Here is a 19,749-nt window from a genome sequence, read left to right on the forward strand (position 1 = left end):
CAGTCAAAGGCACATATCTCCGTTGCAGGCTTGGTCCCCAGTAGGAGGCATGCAGGAGGCAGCCGATCAATGATTCTCTCATCATTGATGTTTCTATTTTTCTCTCCCTTTTCTTTCCTCTCTGAAATCAATAAAAATATATATTTTTTAAATGGTAAAAAATGACGATTGTTACATGTGTTTTATCACAATAAAAAATAAAAAAGATACTTCAGCCACTGCCTCTACACTGCAAATAACATCAGAGCTCTCCCTGCAGCTGCGGGGCCCAGCTGCAGCCCAGTTCTGTTCAACACACTGAGCCTCCGCACTGTGGGGCAGTTCCCGCTGCTGAAGTGCTTTCTTCCCAGCCAGTGCTAGCTCCTGCCCTCTCTGGTGTCACCTAGCTGGCCACCATCTATCTCCACCAGTCCCCCCACGATTCTCCCCTCGGAGAGCTGACAGGCCCAAGGAAGGCTCCCGCGGGTGACTAGGCGGGGCCAAGGACTGGCCAGTGCTCACAGCGCTGGGACTCAGCGCCCCCGATGACAGAGGACAGCCCTTTGAGTTTCTGGCCGGTGAACGGAGCACGTGAATACCCACAGGTTATGAATGAGGCCCAGTGCCAGGAAAGTGCTGACAACCACTGCTCAGCTGCCAACCTATTAGCCGAGCTCATCTGCCCTCTCCCAGGGACCTTTGCCAGGGCGAGGAGACTCGGACGGTGGGGTCCAGTCGAACCCTGTGTCCTGCAGGGCACAGGACATTGGTGACCACACACTGCCCACCAACTCCAGACAGGGTTACCTACAGCTGCACAAACACCAGGTACAGGATGGCTCATGGAGCCCTCCTGGGAGTTGGGTTGTTCAGAAGATTCTAAAGATTCCGAGCCTGGGCGATCTTGGGGGCTTGTGAAGGTGGCACGAGGGCTGGTCCAGTCAGGCAGGCCAGGGAGCAGTGGCCACTGTCAGCTCAGGGGGCGTCCAACCACTGCCTCCTGAACTCAGAGCTGGGCCACCTGGGGTCCGGAGGCCAGTGTGATCCCTCTGAGGTCAACGAGGAGTGCGGGGTGATGTGCAGAGAGCAATCAGGACACCCACACACCTTGCCCATATTCCTTGCCCATATCTTGTCTCTAAGACCAATGCTCTTCTGTTTAAAATTCCCAGATGTACCCTTTCCCTCAGCCTCCACAACAGGCAAACTTCTGCAACTGTTCCATTCACTGTCCCCAAGTGTCTTCTGCCAGTTTTCAGCTTTTCAACCGATAGCCTGTGGCTTCCGCCTCCCACCCTCCATTCATTTCCAAATGACACATCTGCCTGCGAGTCTGCAGGCCTCAGCCAGTTCCAACAAACCCCAGGATGCCTCCTTGCAAGGCTGGGCTGAGCTGGAGTCCACCGGCTCCCAATCCTAAGCCCCAGCCCCAGCCCCAGGAGGGCCACCAGGGTGACAGCGGAAACAGCAAGAAGCCTGCTTTGAAGCAAAACTCAGAGACCAGGCAAGTGCCTTTGGGGTAGACGGTTTATCCGAGCCAGTCGCCTCCAGGGCTCAGGTCATTCACCCAGGACAGGGCTCCCATTCACTCCTCGGAGACCAGCTCCTCGGCAGCCCAGTGCTGTCCGTGTCCAGGTGAGGCGGGTGTCCTCCAGCTGGGGTCCAGGTCACTGCCTCGCCGCCGCCGCCTGCCACACCAACTCGCCCGAGATGTAGGTGGCCTGGACGTGGAGGGAGTCGTCGAGCATCACGAAGTCTGGGTCAAAGGGGGACAGTGAGGAGGAGGCAGGGCTACCCCAGCCCCAGGCCGGTGGGAAAACCAGAGCCTGGGACACAACTTGTGTAGGAGAAGGTGCCCTGACCCAGCACAGACTGACCGAGGCCCCGGAACCGAGACTCTGGCAGCAGGAGAAAGGAGTAAGGGTCCCAGCAGCCCCGCCCGATCTTGTCCCAGAGGTCAGGGGAGGTGGGACCTGCAGAGGCTGGCTGGCTGGGGAAGGCTGCCTGGACGAAGGAGAGATTCCACCCTCTGCCCACCCTGTCCCTGTCCCAGGCCTCACCAGGCCTCCCGAATCTTCAGGCTGCCCGGGCCACCCCACATTGGACCCTGACCTGCATCAGCCCCGAAGTCCAGGGTGCCCTTGAGCTTCTCCAGTCCCAGTAGCTGGGCGGGGTGCAGCGACGCAGCCTCCAGGGCTGACTCCACACTGCAGCCTGCTCAGGAGACACAGCGGGTGACCACCCTCACCCCGCCCCACGGCCCTGGCGCTCCAAGTCCTAGGGATAGGGTGGTGGTGGGGCTGTACCCCAGGACTCTGCAGCAGGCTGACAAGACCCACCCTCCCCCCACCCAGCCTCATCCCTCGCAGCCACTCACCCATCCCAACCCTATGGGGACCCTCCTTCTCCTGGGTCCCAGGGAGACCACCCCATAAGAAAGCAGTACCCTGGGCATCCATGAGGCCACCCAGGACTTGGTGCTTGCCGCTACCAAGAAGTCAACCAAACCCAGTTTCCTCCGCCTCCTGCATCCAGCCTGTCTCCTTGCTGCTCTAAACAGCAACCTGGACCCTGGTAGCCCTCAGCTCCCAGGGGCCTGGCCAACCACAACCTCTGCCAGATAACCCCTAGAACATAGATTGCTGCTCTGGTTCCCTCCACCTCATCACAGCTCTGTACCTGCTAAGACCTGCAATCCCATAGGCCCTGGACCAGTGCCCTGCTCTCATGGGGGCAAAGTCTTGGGTGCTCTGGCTTGGATGCCTGTCACCCTGGGTGCCCGCTCTTTGCTTGTCCTCCTCTCCCCCTCCCTATGGGTGGGACTTTACCAACTTACTAACGCCCATCCCTGAGGAACCCCACTAGACATGACAGACAAGGGATGTCCAGCTTCTCTCAGATGCAGCCTCCGCCCCAACACGCACACACCCCGGCCTGGCTGACCTGTGGCCTGCAGGAAATGCCGGATGCACACGTCCATCGGAGCTATGCTGCCGCACAGGGTCTTGGTGCCTTGAGAGCAGAGAGGGCAGGCTCTGGGGGGGTGGAGGGTAGGGGCCACCAGGCACGCTGGATGGGGTGTGGGGACACCCAGGCTCTGGCACCCCACCAGAGGGGCCGAGAGGCTCCTCTGATGTGGGCATCAGGTGGGGACAATGGTCACTCACCTGCCACATGGGCCGTCAGCCCATCCACTTCCACCTCCTGCTGCCCTAGCGTGTGTCGGCCATTGCCCAAGCCCAGGGCAGGGACAGCATCGGTGACTAACACCAGCCCTGGGGGGGAAGAGGCCTCAGGACCTGCCCCACATGGTCCTCCTACCTGCCCCCGCCCTGCCCAGGCGCTCACCCTGGGGATGGGCCCGGTGGGCGATGCGCAGGGCGGCAGGGTTGGTGTGAATGCCGTCGGAGATCATTCCGTAGAAGATGTGGCGGCCTGGGGGCAGCCGGTCACTGGTCAGGAGCCCCACGATGCCAGGGTCCCGGTGGTGGAACTGGGCAGGGCCAGCATGGAGAAGCTGAGCTCCATACAGCAGGGGCCCCCAGCCCGCCCGCCCGCCCGCCCGCCGCGGGGCAGCACTCACAGGCAGCATGGCGTTGAAGAGGTGGGTGATGAAGGTAGCCCCGCTCTGCACGGCTTCCTCTGCAACCTGCAGGTCGGCCACAGAGTGCCCTGCACGGGGACCTGCACTCAGACCCTGCAGCCAGCCCAGGGGCACCAGCCGGCCTTCCCCTCAGCTGGGGACGTCCCCCTCACCTAGGGACACGCAGATGCCACGAGCCGTCAGCGCCCGGATCACCTCCCGGCTACGGCCCAGCTCAGGAGCCAGTGTGACGATGCGGACGTTGTCCAGGGACCCGTAGGTGGCCAGAACGTCGTGGAAGGCGTTGGCCTCGAAAGAGCGCAGGTAGGCCTCGGGGTGCGCACCCCGCTTCTCCCGGCTGATGAACGGACCCTCCAGGTGCACACCTGGTAGGAGGGAGTGGATGGCTCCTGCAGGCCTCTCACCGGCCCACCCTCCCACCCCATTTGGGCATCTGGATGCATAGGGACTGCCAACAGGTCCCATAGGAACCTCCCAGGGTGGGGGCGAGGAGGGGGGTCAGCCACTCACCGAGGACCCCTGCCCCATGGGGACCACCACTCTTCACAGGGATCTGAGGAAGGACCTGGAGGGAACCAGCTGTTAAAGCCCTGCCCCAATGGCCCAGCACCAATGTTACAGCCCAGCCGCGGTCACAGTCCCGAGCCTAGTGCTCAAGATGGTCAACGGCCCCCAACCCTGGTCCGGGAAAGCATGGCGCTCAGAACCAGCGGGGCAGGTCAGCAGCACCGAGGATGACAGGCCTTCCTATGAGGCCCAGGAGGCGAGGAGACCCCAGGCAAGGGTCAGGGGCATGGCCCAAGTCCAGGCAGCATGCACCAAGGGTTTGGACCTAGACAGGGTGCTGGCCTGGCCTCCCTGAGGGCCAGAGGCAGAAGGAGTGCGTGCATCCAGGCAGAGCAAGGAGCAAGAGCAGGGTTTCAGGCACCGCCAATACGGCTACACTGTGCCCAGAGCAGGACAGTCATGAGGGTGTAGCAGGTGCTCACACAATGTAGTGATCGTGGAGGTGGGTGGGCAGGCAGGCAGGCATCCCAGCCCACATCTCCCTCCGTCAAGGCGGGGAAGGAGCCCACAGAACACTGGAGAGTCCCTGGGATAGAGTACAGGGATATCTAAGAGGCTCAAAGCCGGTGTGACCGAGAGGACAGAAGGGCAGCTGGCCCTGGCTGGAGCCCAACAGTGAGTGCTGGGCAGATGCGTGCAGCCACACTGCGGGAAAGGAAGGGAACAAGGCCCCAAAGCCCCCGTGGGCGCAGGTGGGCAACACCTGGTGCCTGGAGAAGTGGGCGGACAGACAGCAGGAGCCTCATTAAAGAGCAGCTGGGTCCCCGATATGCCATGCCAAGAGCCTAGAGAAGTAAACCACACGTGGGTAGAAGCAGAAAATGGGGCAACTAAAATGAAATGTATATGATTTTGGAGAGAGGAAGGGAGGAGGGGGGTAGAGGGGGAGAGAGAGAGAGGAAGGAGAGGGAGAGGGAAAAGGAGAGGGAGAAGGAGAGAGAAACATTTGACTTGTCCCACTCATTTATACACTCATTGGTTGATTCTTTTTTTAATATGTTTTATTGATTTTTTACAGAGAAGGGAGAGGAATAGTCAGAAACATTGATGAGAGAGAAACATCGATCAGCTACCTCCTGCACACCTCCCACTGAGGATGTGTCCGCAATCAAGGTACATGCCCTAGACCGGAATCAAACCTGAGACCTTTCAGTCTGCAGGCTGACGCTCTATCCACTGAGCCAAACCGGTTAGGGCTCGTTGGTTGATTCTTATATGTGCCCTGACCAGGGATTGAACCCACAACCTTGACACACTGGGACAATGCTCTAACCAACTGAGCTACCCAGCCAGGGCCTGACGTTTTTATATATTTTTTATTGTTGTCATTAATCATCACCCAAGGATATTTGTCCATTGATTTTTAGAGAGTGGAAGGGAGAGGGAGAGACAGAGAGAGAAACCTGATGTGAGAAACATTGATTGGTTGCCTCCCAAATGCACCCCCAACCAGGGTCAGGGATCAAGCTGCAACCAAAGTACGCCGATCTGGGGCCCTTCAGTCTGCGGGCTGATGCTTTATTCACTGAACCGAACCAGCTAGGGCAGCCAGGGCTGCAGTGTGTGTATGTTGTTACACTTACACACACACACACACACGGATTGAGTGATTTCAGAGAAGAAGGGAGAGGGAGAGATAGAAACATCAATGATTCGAGAAACACATTGATTGGCTGCTTCCTGCACGCCCCACACCAGGGGTCGAGCCCAAGATCTAGGCATGTGCCCCCGACCGGAACTGAACCCAGGACCCTTCAGTCCATAGGCCAATGCTCTATCCACTGAGCCAAACCAGCTAGGGCTGAAGTCTATAATATAGATATATAAATATTAAAAAATATATATTTTATTGATTTTTTACAGTGAGAAAGGGAGAGGGGTAGAGAGTTAAAAACATCGATGAGAGAAGAACATCTATCAGCCGCCTCCTGCACACCTCCCACTGGTCATGTGCCCAATACCTTGAACCGGAATTGAACCCGGGACCCCTCAGTCCACAGGCCAAACCGGTTTCAGCTGAAGTTTATATTTTTAATGCTCCCTGAATGTCACCAGTCAGGACTATTCCCTCTGAACAGAACTAGACTCTTCTCTGGGGGTTTGACCAGCTCAGGAGACAGGACTCAGAGATCTCAGCCTAAGGGTGCTCTCAGAACACCCCAGCCTCCTGGCGGCTAGCTGAGAACTGTTCTCAATCAGAATACACCACCAAGGCCCACCGGCTTGAGAAAGCCTTTGAAAGGACACACCTGGCTGAGAGCAAAACCCAAGGAAAGGAGAACATGTAAGAGAGGCCTCGTACCTGTGAAATAAGAATGGGATGTGAGCCCTGGCCGGTGTATCTCAGTTTGTTCCATCCTGCAATGCACCAGGTGGTTGCTGGTTCAATTCCCGGTCAAGACACATGCCCAGGTTGTAGGCTCAATCCCCAGGAGGGGGTATGTAAGAGGCAGGCAATCTATGTTATGCTCTCACATTGATGTTTCTCTCTTCTCCCTTCCTCTCTCTAAAAATCAATAAACTATTCCTAAAACAAAACAAATAAAAACAACAACAAAAGAATGGGATGTTAGAAAAAAAAGAACATTCAGGAGGGAAAGCAAGCACTTGCACATTAAAGTGCCAGAAATATATAATAAATGTCACTACAGGATGGAACCAGAGCTACCATGCCAGAGGAACTCCCTTGCACATCTTATATCTTATATTTTTTGAAATGTTAAAACAGCAGAATAACTCCCACAAGGAAAAGACAAAGAAATGATGGAGAAAAATCATTAAAGAAAACCAAAAACCCAAAAACAAACAAACAAAAAAACCAACAACAACAAAACCCCAACAAACAAACAAAAACCCCCAAAACTGAACTTCCAGATTGACAGGCCCCGACGAAGGCCAGCAAAGTGGAAGCGCTCCCCCCAGTCCCCGAAATGTCCCGCTGAGACGTCAGACCCAGGGACGAAGGAAGATGCCACACTTTCCAGAGAGAAGAAACAGGGCACACGCAGGGTCAGGGGTCAGATGGCTTCCAAGTTCTCATCGGCACTCTGGAAGTTAAGCGCCTTTAAAATCCTAGAGAAAAATGCCTCCTCACTTAGCATTCTAACCTAGCGCTGGCCAGTTTTGCTCAGTGGATACAGCATCACCCTGCTGACTGAAGAGTCCCAGGTTAGATTCCGGTCAAGGGCACAGGCTGGGGTTGCGGGCTCCATCCCCAGTAAGGGGACTGTAGAAGGCAGCTGATCAATGATTCTCTCTCATCATTGATGTTTCTCTCTCCCCCTCTCCCTTCTTCTCTGAAACCAATAAAAATCTATTAAAAGAAGAATTATTATTCTAATCTAGTCAAACCATCAATCCAGAGACAACATTTTCAGACTATCAAGACCTCAAAGCTTTACCTTTTCCGACCCCTCTCTCCGAAAGTCACTAGAGGATGTGCTCCACCGAACAAAGATGTGTGCCAGCAGAGAGGAAGACTCAGGACGCAGAAAGATCCAGCAGAAAGAGGCCAGAGGACCCCAAGTGAGGGTCAGGGGACAGTGTGGCCAGGTAGGGCCAGCAGCCAGCGCTGGAAAAGTAGGTCCCAAAGCTTCCACAAGAAGACGAGCCAGATGGAACCCGTGGTCTGTCTAAATATCCCCAAAGAGGAGAGAGACAACTGGCAGGAAGCCTGGCATTAAGTCAGCAGGTAAGCCAAGACCGGTTTGGCTCAATGGATAGAGGGACTTCAGGCTTGGGGACTGAAGGGTCGCGGGTTCGATTCCGCTCAAGGGCATGTACCTTGGTTGCGGGCATATCCCCAGTAGGGGGTGTGCAAGAAGCAGCTGATTGATGACTCTCTCTCATCAATGTTTCTAACTATCTCCCTTCCTCTCTGTACAAAATCAATAAAATATATTAAAAAAAAAAAAAAAAAAAAAGTCAGCAGGTAAAAACTATGCAGCCCTGGCCGGTGGCTCAGTCGATTGGAGCATCATCCCCTACACGAAAGGTGGCTGGTTTGATCCCCATCAGGGCACAGGCCTGGGGTTCGGCTGTGCAGGAGGTAGATGATTGATGTTCCGTTGTCACACTGATGTTTCTCTTTCTCCCTTTTCTTTTTTCTTCCTCTAAAAATTTAATTTAAAAATATATCTTTTGAAAAACGTAGCCCTGGTTGGTGTTTCTCAGTGGTTAGTGCCAGCCCCAAGCACCAAAGGGTTTCGAGTTGGATTCCCAGTCAAGGGCACACACCTGGATTGCAGGCTCATTCCTAAGCCCTGGTCAGCATGCAGGAGGCACCCAATCGATATGTCTCTCACAATAACATATGTTTCTTTCCCTTTCTCTTTCTCTTTCCCTCTGCCCCCCACTCCCCCATCCAAAAGCAATGGAAAATCCTCAGGTGAGGATTTTTTAAAAATGTAAATGAGCTGCAAGTCCTCTTTAACATAGTCCCAGTGACTAATCTACAAAAATTGCAAGAAACTACTGGGGAAGATAGAAGCCAGAGGAGCTAAAAGAGGCTCTGCTCAACGGGCCAAAGAGAGCCAATCATTAAGTTCCTGATGGGAAGCAAATATATACTGCTCTAAGCTTAAAGTCAAGCAGGAGTACCAGCGTAGTTTTTAGAGATATAAGGATAAACTCCAAAGGGTCAACTGAGTTGAAAGTGACTGTCCCATAAAAAAATAAATAAAAAGTGACTGTCCCTCAGTGAGAAGTGGTGGGGGCAAAGGGCTACTATTTTTCCTAATAAGACATGTAAGTTATAACATATATAAGTTCACTGAAGATCAAAGAAGAGACAATAGGTGGGTTTTTCTAGAACAGCTTTAAGAGGGAAAGTGAGAGAGCATTAAGCAGAGAGAACAGAATAAAAAACAGTGTAAAGGTGAAGGGAATGAGGCACCTACAAGGGAGGAAAAGAGTGGGGAAGGTAAAAGTGTAGATGTGGGCTAGAGGCCATGACCTGGCTGCCCCCTGAGGAGGTACCTGATCTTGCCTCAGAAAAGCAGACAACAATGCAAGCCAACCTCCCTACTGGAAGGGCAGAAAAAGGCAAGGCTGGAGGACACCCGAGAAAGAGCAGGTGATCTCAGTGGACCAGAGCATGATGACAAAACTCAGATAACTCGGACAAAGTGGCAATCTAGTTCGGCTCAGTATGAATGGGCCATCAAAGAAGGGGGCGTGGATTGGAGTGGGGCTAGGGGAGACATCCAAGTGAGCAGTCCTGTAGTTTCTAAGATGATACCTGTATTAAAACTTTTATGTTCAAAGCCCTCAACAATTCCCACCATAAATCAGTTTACTCTCTGCTTCCCAAGGCCTTTATCCTGTACGTGTTTAAGGAGTTGATGAGTGCTGGGAATAAAAGTCCTCTGGCACAGCTCCTTCTCCTGAGGAAAAGACCTCAGTTTGTATCACGATGGGCCAATGTACTGAGCAGGTAGATGGGGAAGGATGTGAACCAGCTGGCACAGCAGACACCGAAAGGCAGAGGATGGGGTGAGGGGTGGGGGTGGGCAGGAGAGCAGCTGCCTGGAATCGCCAGAATGTGCCTGGGCAGAGCAAACGCTTGGCAGGCAGGGAGACAATATTTGGGAGGTGGTGTTTACCCTGCAGATAAGGGCAGGAGAGGAGAGTGAGTACTGAGCTGAGCCCTGTACACTCTTCAGGAGACTAGGATAACAGTCACTAAGTCTCACTGGTGGGGACTGGGAAGGGGGAAGACAAAGAACAAAGGAGTAAGAGGGAGAGCATGTCCCAGGATTCCAGGTTCGGTAAATTATAGGATAATGACCAGGAGAGAAAGAATGGAATCAGGTGCGAGTCTGTAACAGGAAGATGAGTTTGGTTTCGAACACCTGACTCTGATGGAAGAGCTGCGATAGGTCTCCAGAACCATGTCCACAGCTGACATTAGTTCGTGCCTAATATATACCAAGCACAGTGCTGAGCAACCAACAACTCTAAAAGATGAATACCATTATTATTCTCACTTTAGGTTTGAGGAAACTGAGGCTAAGAAGGAGTAAGGAACCCTGATCCAGTGGTCGACAAACTCATTAGTCAACAGAGCCAAGTATCAACAGCACAACGATTGAAATTTCTTTTGAGAGCCAGATTTTTTAAACTTAAACTTCTTCTAATGCCACTTTTCAAAACACAGTAGCCCAGGCCGGGGTATTTTGTGAAAGAGCCACACTCAGGAGCCAAAGAGTTGCATGTGGCTCATGAGCCACCGTTTGCCTACCACGGCCCTAACCGGTTTGGCTCAGTGGATAGAGCCTCAGCCTGCAGATTGAAGGGTCCCAGGTTCAATTCCAGTTAAGGGCATGTACCTCAGTTGTGGGCACATCCCCAATAGGGGGTGTGCAGGAGGCAGCTGATAGATGTTTCTCTCATCCCTCTATCCCTTCCTCTCTATCCCTCTCCCTTCCTCTCTGTAAAAAATCAATAAAAACATATATATATATATATATATATAATTTTTTTTAAAAAAAGAAGTGATGAATCTCCCAGCTGACAGATTATAAAGTCAGAAGCCCACATCCACCTCCCACAGCTCCTGGCTCTGGTGCTATCTCCACGCACCCAGGAGGGAACCCACAAAGGGTAATGCAATCAATGATCGGGGAATGGATCTTGTACTGCAGTGTTTCCCAAACTTCTCTCATGATGAGAATCACCTGGTGGAGTTGTTAAACTACAGATTTCTGAATCCCAACTAAGAAGTGCTAAACTAGAATTTTTGGGAACATATAGGTAAAATTGTATACTTAACCAGGTGATTCTTATCATGAGAGAAGTTTGGGAAACACTGCTGTACTGGAAGAAAAAATACAAAACTGGAACAAAGAGGATAGTTTACAATTTCCTAAATTCAATAACTCTATTATGCCTACACAATACCCATGCTATTAAGAAATAGCTAGGTGGCTGAAACCGGTTTGGCTCAATGGATAGAGCGTCGGCTTGGGGACTGAAAGGTCCCGGGTTCGATTCCAGTCAAGGGCATGTACCTTGGTTGCAGGCATATCCCCAGTACGGGGTGTGCAAGAGGCAGCTGATCAATGACTCTCTCTCTCATCGATGTTTCTAACTCTCTGTCTCTCTCCCTTCCTCTCTGTACAAAATCAATAAAATATATATTTTTAAAAATAGCTACAGAGGCACAACCTATACGACCTCCTCCAGGAAAAATAAAACATACACACACAGAGAACGAGACCAAATAATTAAATGTGGCAAAGAGTAAAGTGAAGAAACTGCATGAAAAGTAAAACTTCTTAAAGGAAAAAGGATCCCAGACACCTGAAGAGCAGGCCTTGCAGGTGAGAAGTGAAGTGGGAGGGTGTGGGGTGTAGGCAGGAGCAGCAGAGAAAGGCTGGAGTACAATGGAGCTTCTCTGTGGATATACCTTATACCACAGGCAGGTTAGCGAGGGAAAGGCCTGAGAAGTGGCTAAGGGTGTGGCAATGGGAAAGTCCATGGCCTTGATCCAGGAGGCAGTTTCTGGGACCTGGAGGTAGCCAGAGTATAGCGTAGGAAAGGCACGTGACAGGTGAAGGTGCTGAGGCAGCAAATGTGGAGGCCTGTGGGGACAGCTGCAACAGGCAGACCGGAAATGACAGCGGGCCTTGGGCAGCAGGCAGAGGGACACCTGAATTTGAGAACGACCAGGGGACAGGACCCAAGGACCAGATGGCGGAAGGTCAGCAGGTAAGGTCAGACCCAAGCGCTCAGGGGCATTTGTGGGGAGAGGAGATGGTACCTGAAAATTAAGGAGCTGGCTACTTCTCGGGCCCCCTTTGCTGGAGGCCGGGCGCCTGACCTCACCTTGTGATAAACCTCTGGTGGCGAGGTGACTAAGGTGGGACAGAAAGAGGTGACTCCGTGCGACAAGATCCTCTGGGCTACCAGGGCTACTCCCGAACCCACATCCTCTGTGGCCTGGGAGAAGTCAACGCCAAATCCACCTGTGGCCACAGAAAAGAGGAGGTCGCACGGTGCTCGGAGCTCCTCCCGGGCCTCCGCCCCCAGGCCCTGCCCGCACCGTTGATCTGCACGTCAATGAAGCCGGGCGCCAGGATGCAGCCCCCGCAGTCCCGCCGCTGGTCGGCTAAGAGCCGCTCCTCAAAGAAGAGCTTCTCTGGGTCCAGAATGCGGCCCTCGCGCACCCACAGATCCTCCCTGCGGACAGAGGGGTGGGGGCTCGCGTCGCCGGCCCAGCCCCGGCACCCAGCCCGCGTCCACCACGCCCAGCCCCTGCTCCCGCCGGCTCCACCCAGCAGCGCCGGCCCCGCACCCGCCGGCCCGCACGCCACCTGAGCAGCCTCCGGCCCCGCAGGATGCGGCAGTTGGTGAGCTGGAGCACTGGGGCCCGCGAGGCGCCCTCCCCGCCGCGCATCTTGAGCCGAATGAACCGAATTCAGCTGCGGGCGCCGGAAGCCCCGCAGCTCTATCCTGCCCGGAACCGGCCCCACCCACATGACCCTCAGCTGACTGCAGCGCATGTCACGTGGCCAGCGTGCCCACGTGACCGCACCCCCTCCGGCCCTCTGAAGCCGCGGATTAGCAGCCCTCCCCTTCCCCTGGCCCACACAAGCACACACACACAGATGTCCAGTCACATCCGAGAACTTTATTGGACACGGGTCTGGGCCTGGTAGGCCCAGCTCATGGCCCCGCAGCTAGGGCTGGAGGACAGTGGTTCCATACAAAAAAATCTCAGGGCACACGGTAACCCCACAAAGCAACACTCTAAAGATTATTATAGTTGGGAGACTGCAGGGCTGCTCCACAGACGTGCGAACAGGTCAAATCTTTATAAATAAACATCCAGTGAAAACGACAACTCGAATTCATCCCTATACACAGAGCACTCTAGGGCAGGTAAATGGGTGGGGGTGGCTAGAAGCCACCATCCTCACTGGTCGGGGGACCTGGGTGGGTGATGATGAGTGGGCCCAGATGTCCATGGCACGGGGCGGGTGGGGGCAACAGACGATGGGCACTAGGACACTGCGCATTTACAAGACCAACTACTTGGGGGACGAGGGGGGCAGCTGCCCCGTGCATGTGTATCAGGCTGTTCATTCTGGAATGAGGAGGGGTGGTCTTTACATCATATCCTGTGGCTGGTGGGCTTAGAGAGGAGCTACTTTGTGGAGAGGATGAGGGCGACAATGAGACCATAGAGACCCAGCACCTCGGCGAAAATGAGGATCAAGATCATGCCCACGAATAGTCGGGGCTGCTGGGCAGTGCCCCGAACTCCGGCGTCACCCACAATGCCAATGGCAAAGCCAGCTGCTAGCCCACTGAGGCCCACACTCAGGCCAGCGCCCAGCTGGAGGAAACTCCTGGGGGAGAGAGGACATGAGACAGACATTAGCTGTGTTGGGGAAGGCGGTAGGCACAGGCCACTAGCCCACTCCCCAGCCCTCCAGCCCTGTGCAGTGGCCTGAACTAGGGCAAGGCTGGTGTGGTGGGAGGAACCCAGCACTCACCTGTAGAGACTAATGCCTTCAGTCAAGGAGTTGGCAATAAGGACTGCCACCACCAGGCCATAGATGGCAATGATGCCAGCCATGACCACTGGGATGATGGACTTCATGATCAGCTCTGGTCGCATGACAGACATGGCCGCAATGCCGGTGCCACTCTTGGCAGTACCATAGGCAGCACCCAAGGCTGTTGGGGAGGAAGCAAAGTGAGCCCAGGCACCTGGAACCAGAACCTTGCCGGTAACTCTGACACAGAGACAATGTGGTGGTGCCCAGCCAGGGGCAGGAGGTGACCCTCAGGGGAAATGGTCACAGCCGAGCACTCAACAACCCAGGTAACTGTCCCTCTCTTCTGCCAGAGGTCCTGAGGGCTGGGTGGCTCATCTGGGCTCCTGCTCTGCTAGGAAACCCCCACCTGTGCTCGCACTCCCCAATCCTGCTGTCCCATCCCATGCCCCCAAGGAGTTCAGCTCAGCTGCCCCAACCTAACAGGCTGGCGGCAGTCACATGGGAAATAGGCAGCTGGGCCCCTGCTGTCCTGCTGGAGATTCTGGACACATTTTGTCCCACCCGGAGTCCCAGGCACTCGGGTCGCCAAGGCCTGGAAATGCACGGGATTGCATACTGGCAGCCCAGAAGCTAGGCCAGAGTCAGCCTGTTGGCCCTAGGGCTATGCCCAAGGACAATATGATGGACGAGCCCCAGGACACACAGGGTCTGGACACTGCTCAGGGGAAGCAACCTGCTAAGTCCTATTCTCTCAGGCCGGGGTTTCTCCGACTCCCCACCCTGCCCACTAAACTCCCAGCACCTGCCCTGGGACACAATGCTAGGAGAGGTGGCGTCTGTGCTGATGGGATGAGCACATCCGCAACCACACAGCGGACCCAGACCCTTAAGTTTGGGGAGGATCCTCTAAATAACCAGAGAGGAGCAAGGGCACAGGAAGACAAGGGGCTGTGGAGTCATCACCCAGCACAACTGTGAGGCCTCAGCAGATCTCCCAGAAGCCTGCCTCTGCCCACGGCCCCAGTGACGGGGTTGGGCTCTAGGAAAGCCTGGCTCCTCTTCCGCTGCCCTCCTCTCTCTTCTTAGAGTAGCTGCCTTCCTGAAAGTTACCCTCTTCTGGTTCTGAAGTCTAGAGTAACTTTTGCCAAGAACAGAAAACGACAGGAGGTCAAGGTAGCTTTTCTGACTCAGTCATCTGCTCTCCAGGGTTCCACTGCACTTCTTGAGCAGAGGACAACATGGGTGGAGATGGAAGGGGCCAAGAAAATCCTGGCCATTCCTCTGCACATTTTGCTCACCAATGTGGGCCACAAGGTACCTATCCTGCTCTTTACTAAGCAGGGGAGAGCTCAGAGGGTTGCTGCCTTCCTAGGGCTCTAGGCTTGGTGAGGACACAGAGGCAGCACCTCCAAGCACAGTGACATGTTCCAGGAGAGTGAGGAGGAGGACAGTGATGGGGTCTGGGAAAGGGCTTCGTAGAGGTAACATCTGAGTGAGGGATGATGAACAGGAAGATTCCAAACAGCCTGAATGGAGATGCTAAGATAGTGCTGGATGGGGACCTACTGGAGGGAGGAGGCAAGGGTGGGGCAAAGGGACTGAACTGCCTCCTCCCCATGGTCCCAGAGGCACCTCAACACAGGCTTGCCTCAACACTCAGCGGCTTTAGCCTGGGCCCAGGGCCTGTCTTCATGAAGCCTTTCCTGCCATTCTCCTGGTTGCACTGCATCCTTTGGGCTCCTGATGGAGGCCCAGCACGTCAGGCTGTCACATATGTGCAAGGGGCGAGCGCCACGGCTCAGGGTGAAAGCACAGGCTGCCGTGGCTCTTAGTGGGAGACCGTTTCAGGGAACTCAGCACTGGAACCCTGCGAGGCAGGAAGTGAGCTGGGCCCTTCCCTCAGGGGGCAGCAGGGAGATCACGTAGCTGGGGATGGCAAGAACGAAGGGAAGAAACAGGAGTGACCATCAGGAGAGAAAAGCAGTCTGGCTGGGGAGCAGGTGTCTGAGAAAGCCTTGGATAGTTCTGAAGGCCAAGCCTCATGGGGCTCCAGATCCAATGGAGACAGGGAGACTGCGATCAGATGGCAGTTCCAAGAACACAGCACCAAACACAGGGTGTCTGCCAGCAGGGAGGAAGCCACAAAATTATGGAAAAGGAACAACTGACAGCTTCGTGGAAGACATGATGAAGAATCAAGAGGATTTTTTGGTCACAAGTTTTAAAAAAAAGAGGAAGCTGAAGTGGGAGATGGAGATTGGGGAGGCCTGAGAGTAAGAAGACCAATCAGCAAAGCCCCAGGCAGGCCAGGGAATATCTAGGCCAGGAGCTGGGGACAGTTTGGAGTCAGCCAGGCAGCGACACCTGAGGCCTGAGAGCTGAGGGGTCTGTTCACATAGGCACAAGGAGATAGAGGAAGACAAGCCTTGGAGAAAGACATATTTAACATGTCAAGCGCCCAGCCTGTGTTGTCTTCCAGACGGAAAGTATAGTGTCAGTTACCGGTGACTGGGCGCTTAACACAGTGGTCAGCAAACTCATTAGTCAACAGAGCCAAATATTAACAGTACAATGATTGAATTTCTTTTGAGAGCTAAATTTTTTTAAACTTAAAACTTCTTCAAATGCAACTTCTTCAAAATAAGACTCGCCCAGGCTGTGGTATTTTGTGGAAGAGCCACACTCAAGGGGCCAAAGAACCGCATGTGGCTCGCAAGCCGGTTTGCCGACCACATGTTAAAAGAGAAATGAAATAAGAAGTCAAACACAGCCTTAGCCAGTTTGGCTCAGTGGATAGTGTTGGCCTGCAGACTGAAGGGTCCCAGGTTGTTTCCGGCCAAGGGCATAAGCCTTAGTTTTGGGCTCGATCCCCAGTAGGGGGCGTGCAGGAGGCAGCTGATCAATGAATGATTCTCTCTCATCATTAATGTTTCTCTCTATCCCTCTCCCTTCCTCTCTAAAATCAATAAAAATATATTTAAAAAAAAAAAGAAAAGAAAAAAGAAGTAAACCACAATTAGCCCCATGTAGGGAAAGAAGGAATGAAGCTGCATTTAGAATAGAAATGAATGGCCTCAAAACCCAGGAGCTTGGGATCAGCAAAAAGAGCCCTGGATCAGTGCTATCCTATGCTCAGTAACTTTTGGAGCTCTGCCGGCCAGGTTCCATTGAAAGTACCAAGTAAGCCCTGGCTGATTTGGCTCAGTGGATAGTGTCCGCCTGTGAACTGAAGGGTCTTGGGTTCAATTCTGGCCAAGGGCACACGGCCAGGTTGTTGGGTCATTCCCCAGTAGGGGGCGTACAGGAGGCAGCCAATCAATGATCCTCTCTCACCATTGATGTTTCTCTCTCTCTCCCTCTCCCTTCTTCTCTGAAATCAATGAAAATACATGGGGGGAAAAATAAAATACAAAGTAAGTTCTAGAAGGAAAAGAGAGGAACCTGGTATTCAGAGGGCGACTAGAAGCTGGATACAGATAATGTGCTTAACAGGCAAACTCAGCTTCGGGGGCAAACAGTGACAGCCAGAATTCCAGGTGGGCAGGCATTATGGTTTTTTAAAGAATTTTTGTGAGTTAATTTGAGCCAAACTGTCGATATATGCCGGGAAGCAGAACCTCAACGGATTGAGATAATGCTCCGAAGAATGGCGGGTTTCATTTCTCTATACATTGCAATCAAAGGAGGGACATAGGTGGGTTACATGAAATTCACTGGTGATGGGAGGAAGGAGGTGGGAGAAAGCAAGATGGTGGGAAACTCCTAAGCATTATGTTTTATTCACTTATGTCTCTCAGTGGCTGGCACATAGTAGGAGTTCAATCAAGACTTGTTGAATAAGTGACAGCCACAAGTAGCACCCCAAGGAGGCCAGTTAAGCAGAATCCTGGAGGCCAAGCTCAGAAAAGGCTGGAGTAAGGAGGCGCGGCAGCCTGCCGGGAGGTTCTGGGGAGCAGTCAGCCCTGAAGATGTGGAAAGAGCAGGCGCTGGCTAGCAGGGAAGGGGAAGTTCAGCCTTCTCCCACCACAAATGACCTCTTACGGGCACATGATAGAAAGGACAGGCCTCACTCAGCAGCTCGTGACTGGCAGGCAGGCTCAGGGAGAGGGAGGCCTCCCAGAGAGCAGAGCCCCCCAAGTCCCCGCCTCACCAGTGTTTACAGTCAGCAGAGGCTGTTTGGAGTTCAAACCCTCCACATACCTGCATTGGGAGCCTACCAATGCATCAGGTAGGGTGGGGCAGGGCGTGGTCATCAAAGCCAAAAACCAGACCCAGACCAGGCCAGACCAGTCCATGGGGGCTGCATCTGGGCCAGGACTCACCTCCCTGGGTTGCACATTCCTGAGCCTGCCCCCAGTGATCTTTCTCCCGGGCCAATTTTCACTAAATTCAACACCTCAGGACTGTCAAGACCCAACTTCAAAAGCAGGGTGCCACCAAGAACCCTGGAAGTCCCCTTTCTCCATGCCTAGGGCAGCCCTTCCCAATACCAGGCCTTACGGAAAGGAAGGTCATTCATTCATTCATTCATTGGGGCCTCAACTAGAAAACTCCCCGAAGGACAAAGACCCAATCCCCTCAATGCTGAGATCCTCTGTGCAATCCCCTCCAAAGCAAGCGTCCACACGTCACGGCGCTGACGCTGGCCAGGCTCCCATTGTCCTCGGCCTGTCTCAATCCCAAACACTCCCACCCCTGGGTTCTCGGGACCAACTGCTCAGCCCAGCTTTCCCAACAAACCCACACAGGGCTATTGGGAAACAGTGACAAGCCCTAACCGGAAGCACCTACCTCAGGGTTAGACCCATTGGGCCTGGGCTGCGGGAAGGAGGGGATGGGGGGGAGGGGATGGAGGGAAGGGCCAGGGCTGTGGTCCTCGGCTGGGAGCACCAGGACCCGATCCCCCATCCCCACCGCCCACGGACTGGGCCGGCCCTACGTGTGGGAAGCTGTGTGAGGTGTGATGTCACGCCTTCCCGCAGGACTGGGGGGAGGAAAGAGGAGGGAGAGGGGGAGGGCCGGAGGATGCGGAGCAGGCGCAGGACCGCGCGCCCCCACCCCAGCCTCCCCCCACCTCTCCCGACTAAGATGGCAGCGGCGCCATCGCCCCACCCCCGCACCGGCTCGGAACGGGAGCAGGTATCCCGGGGAGACCCTTGGGACCCGCACCCCAACCCAACCCGTATGCCCTGCAACAGACACCCCGCGGCCGAGGCATCCTCCTCCTGGGCCCGGACCCCCGCCCGCGGTCACGTGAGCCCCGGGACCCCGACAGCTTGGGATTACGTCAGAGTGACGTCACACACCGAAGCCCCGGCAAGCCGCGGGCACGAGACCCACGCGCCCCGGCGCCCCCCCGGGTCCCTCCGGCCGCGGCGCTCACCGCTGAAGATCATGGCGGCCGAGGCGCCCATGACCGCGAAAAAGGAGGCGTATTCGGGGCCGCCGCTCTTGACCTCGGACATGGCTGCGGGTGGGGAGGGGGCGAGCTCGGCGGGCCGCGGCGGGGGCGAGAACCGGCTGGGCGAGGCGAGGCGAGCAGGCGGGCGGGCGGGCGGGCGGGCGGCGGGCGGCGGCGCGAGGCGGGCGACCGGACGCGGCGGCGAAGGCTCCCGGGCAGTCAGCCGCTGCGCTCTAAATACCAGCTCCGCAAAACAAAATGGCCGCAGCGGCCGCGTCACATGACCCTGGCCCCGCCCCGCTGGGCCGGGCCGTACCACTGCGCACCGCGGGGGGCGCCCGGCCCCGCACCCCCTGGCGGCCCGCTGCCCTGCCCGCCCCGCGCGGCCGCCCCGCCGGCCCGGACTCTGGCCTAGTCCCCCGGCTCCCCGGCCTCCGCGGGCGCGCCGCCCGGCTCCGCCGCACCCCGGCCCCCGCGGCGGTGCGCCGGTCCGGCCCCCCCCTCGGGGAGGGGCGGTGGCGGCCACATTACCATACGGGGCCGGACGTGGCGGCGCCCCGCCTCCTCTGCGGCTGCGCGGCGCCGCCAGGGTTCGGTTCCCGGCTTTGCTTCTCTTTGCGTTTGCGGCATGGGTCGTCGGCCCCCGGCTCCTCACGGCGGCACCTAGGGCCGTTCTCTCCTCCTCCCGGAGT

The 19,749-nt window shown here is 55.2% G+C and overlaps 2 protein-coding genes across 8 annotated transcripts; both read right to left on the bottom strand.

Moving 5' to 3' along the window:
- Positions 1-1,490: 1,490 nt before the first annotated feature.
- Positions 1,491-12,628, bottom strand: AMDHD2 (amidohydrolase domain containing 2). 7 transcript variants are annotated; one of them, XM_036409549.2, is made up of 11 exons: positions 12,466-12,628; positions 12,195-12,331; positions 11,978-12,117; positions 4,094-4,148; positions 3,736-3,948; positions 3,563-3,651; positions 3,328-3,472; positions 3,147-3,254; positions 2,923-2,991; positions 2,092-2,193; positions 1,491-1,735 (listed from the first exon to the last, which is right to left on the bottom strand). In XM_036409549.2, the coding sequence occupies exons 1-11, from the start codon at positions 12,546-12,548 to the stop codon at positions 1,647-1,649; spliced, it is 1,230 nt and encodes a 409-aa protein (XP_036265442.1). In that variant the 5' UTR covers positions 12,549-12,628; the 3' UTR covers positions 1,491-1,646. The 7 variants fall into 7 exon arrangements, with proteins under 7 accessions (XP_036265442.1, XP_036265444.1, XP_045427362.1 ...); XM_036409551.2 differs by lacking the exon at positions 3,147-3,254 and having other exon boundaries at positions 2,923-3,109; XM_045571406.1 differs by lacking the exon at positions 3,147-3,254 and having other exon boundaries at positions 2,092-2,256; positions 2,923-3,109.
- Positions 12,629-12,762: 134 nt separating this feature from the next.
- On the bottom strand, positions 12,763-19,309 carry ATP6V0C (ATPase H+ transporting V0 subunit c). The gene is made up of 3 exons (XM_036409553.2): positions 19,040-19,309; positions 13,651-13,834; positions 12,763-13,503 (listed from the first exon to the last, which is right to left on the bottom strand). The coding sequence occupies exons 1-3, from the start codon at positions 19,119-19,121 to the stop codon at positions 13,299-13,301; spliced, it is 471 nt and encodes a 156-aa protein (XP_036265446.1). The 5' UTR covers positions 19,122-19,309; the 3' UTR covers positions 12,763-13,298.
- Positions 19,310-19,749: the final 440 nt, after the last annotated feature.

Source organism: Pipistrellus kuhlii, unplaced genomic scaffold (genome assembly GCF_014108245.1).
Source record: "Pipistrellus kuhlii isolate mPipKuh1 unplaced genomic scaffold, mPipKuh1.p scaffold_m20_p_4, whole genome shotgun sequence".
NCBI classification, from domain to species: Eukaryota; Metazoa; Chordata; class Mammalia; order Chiroptera; family Vespertilionidae; genus Pipistrellus; species Pipistrellus kuhlii.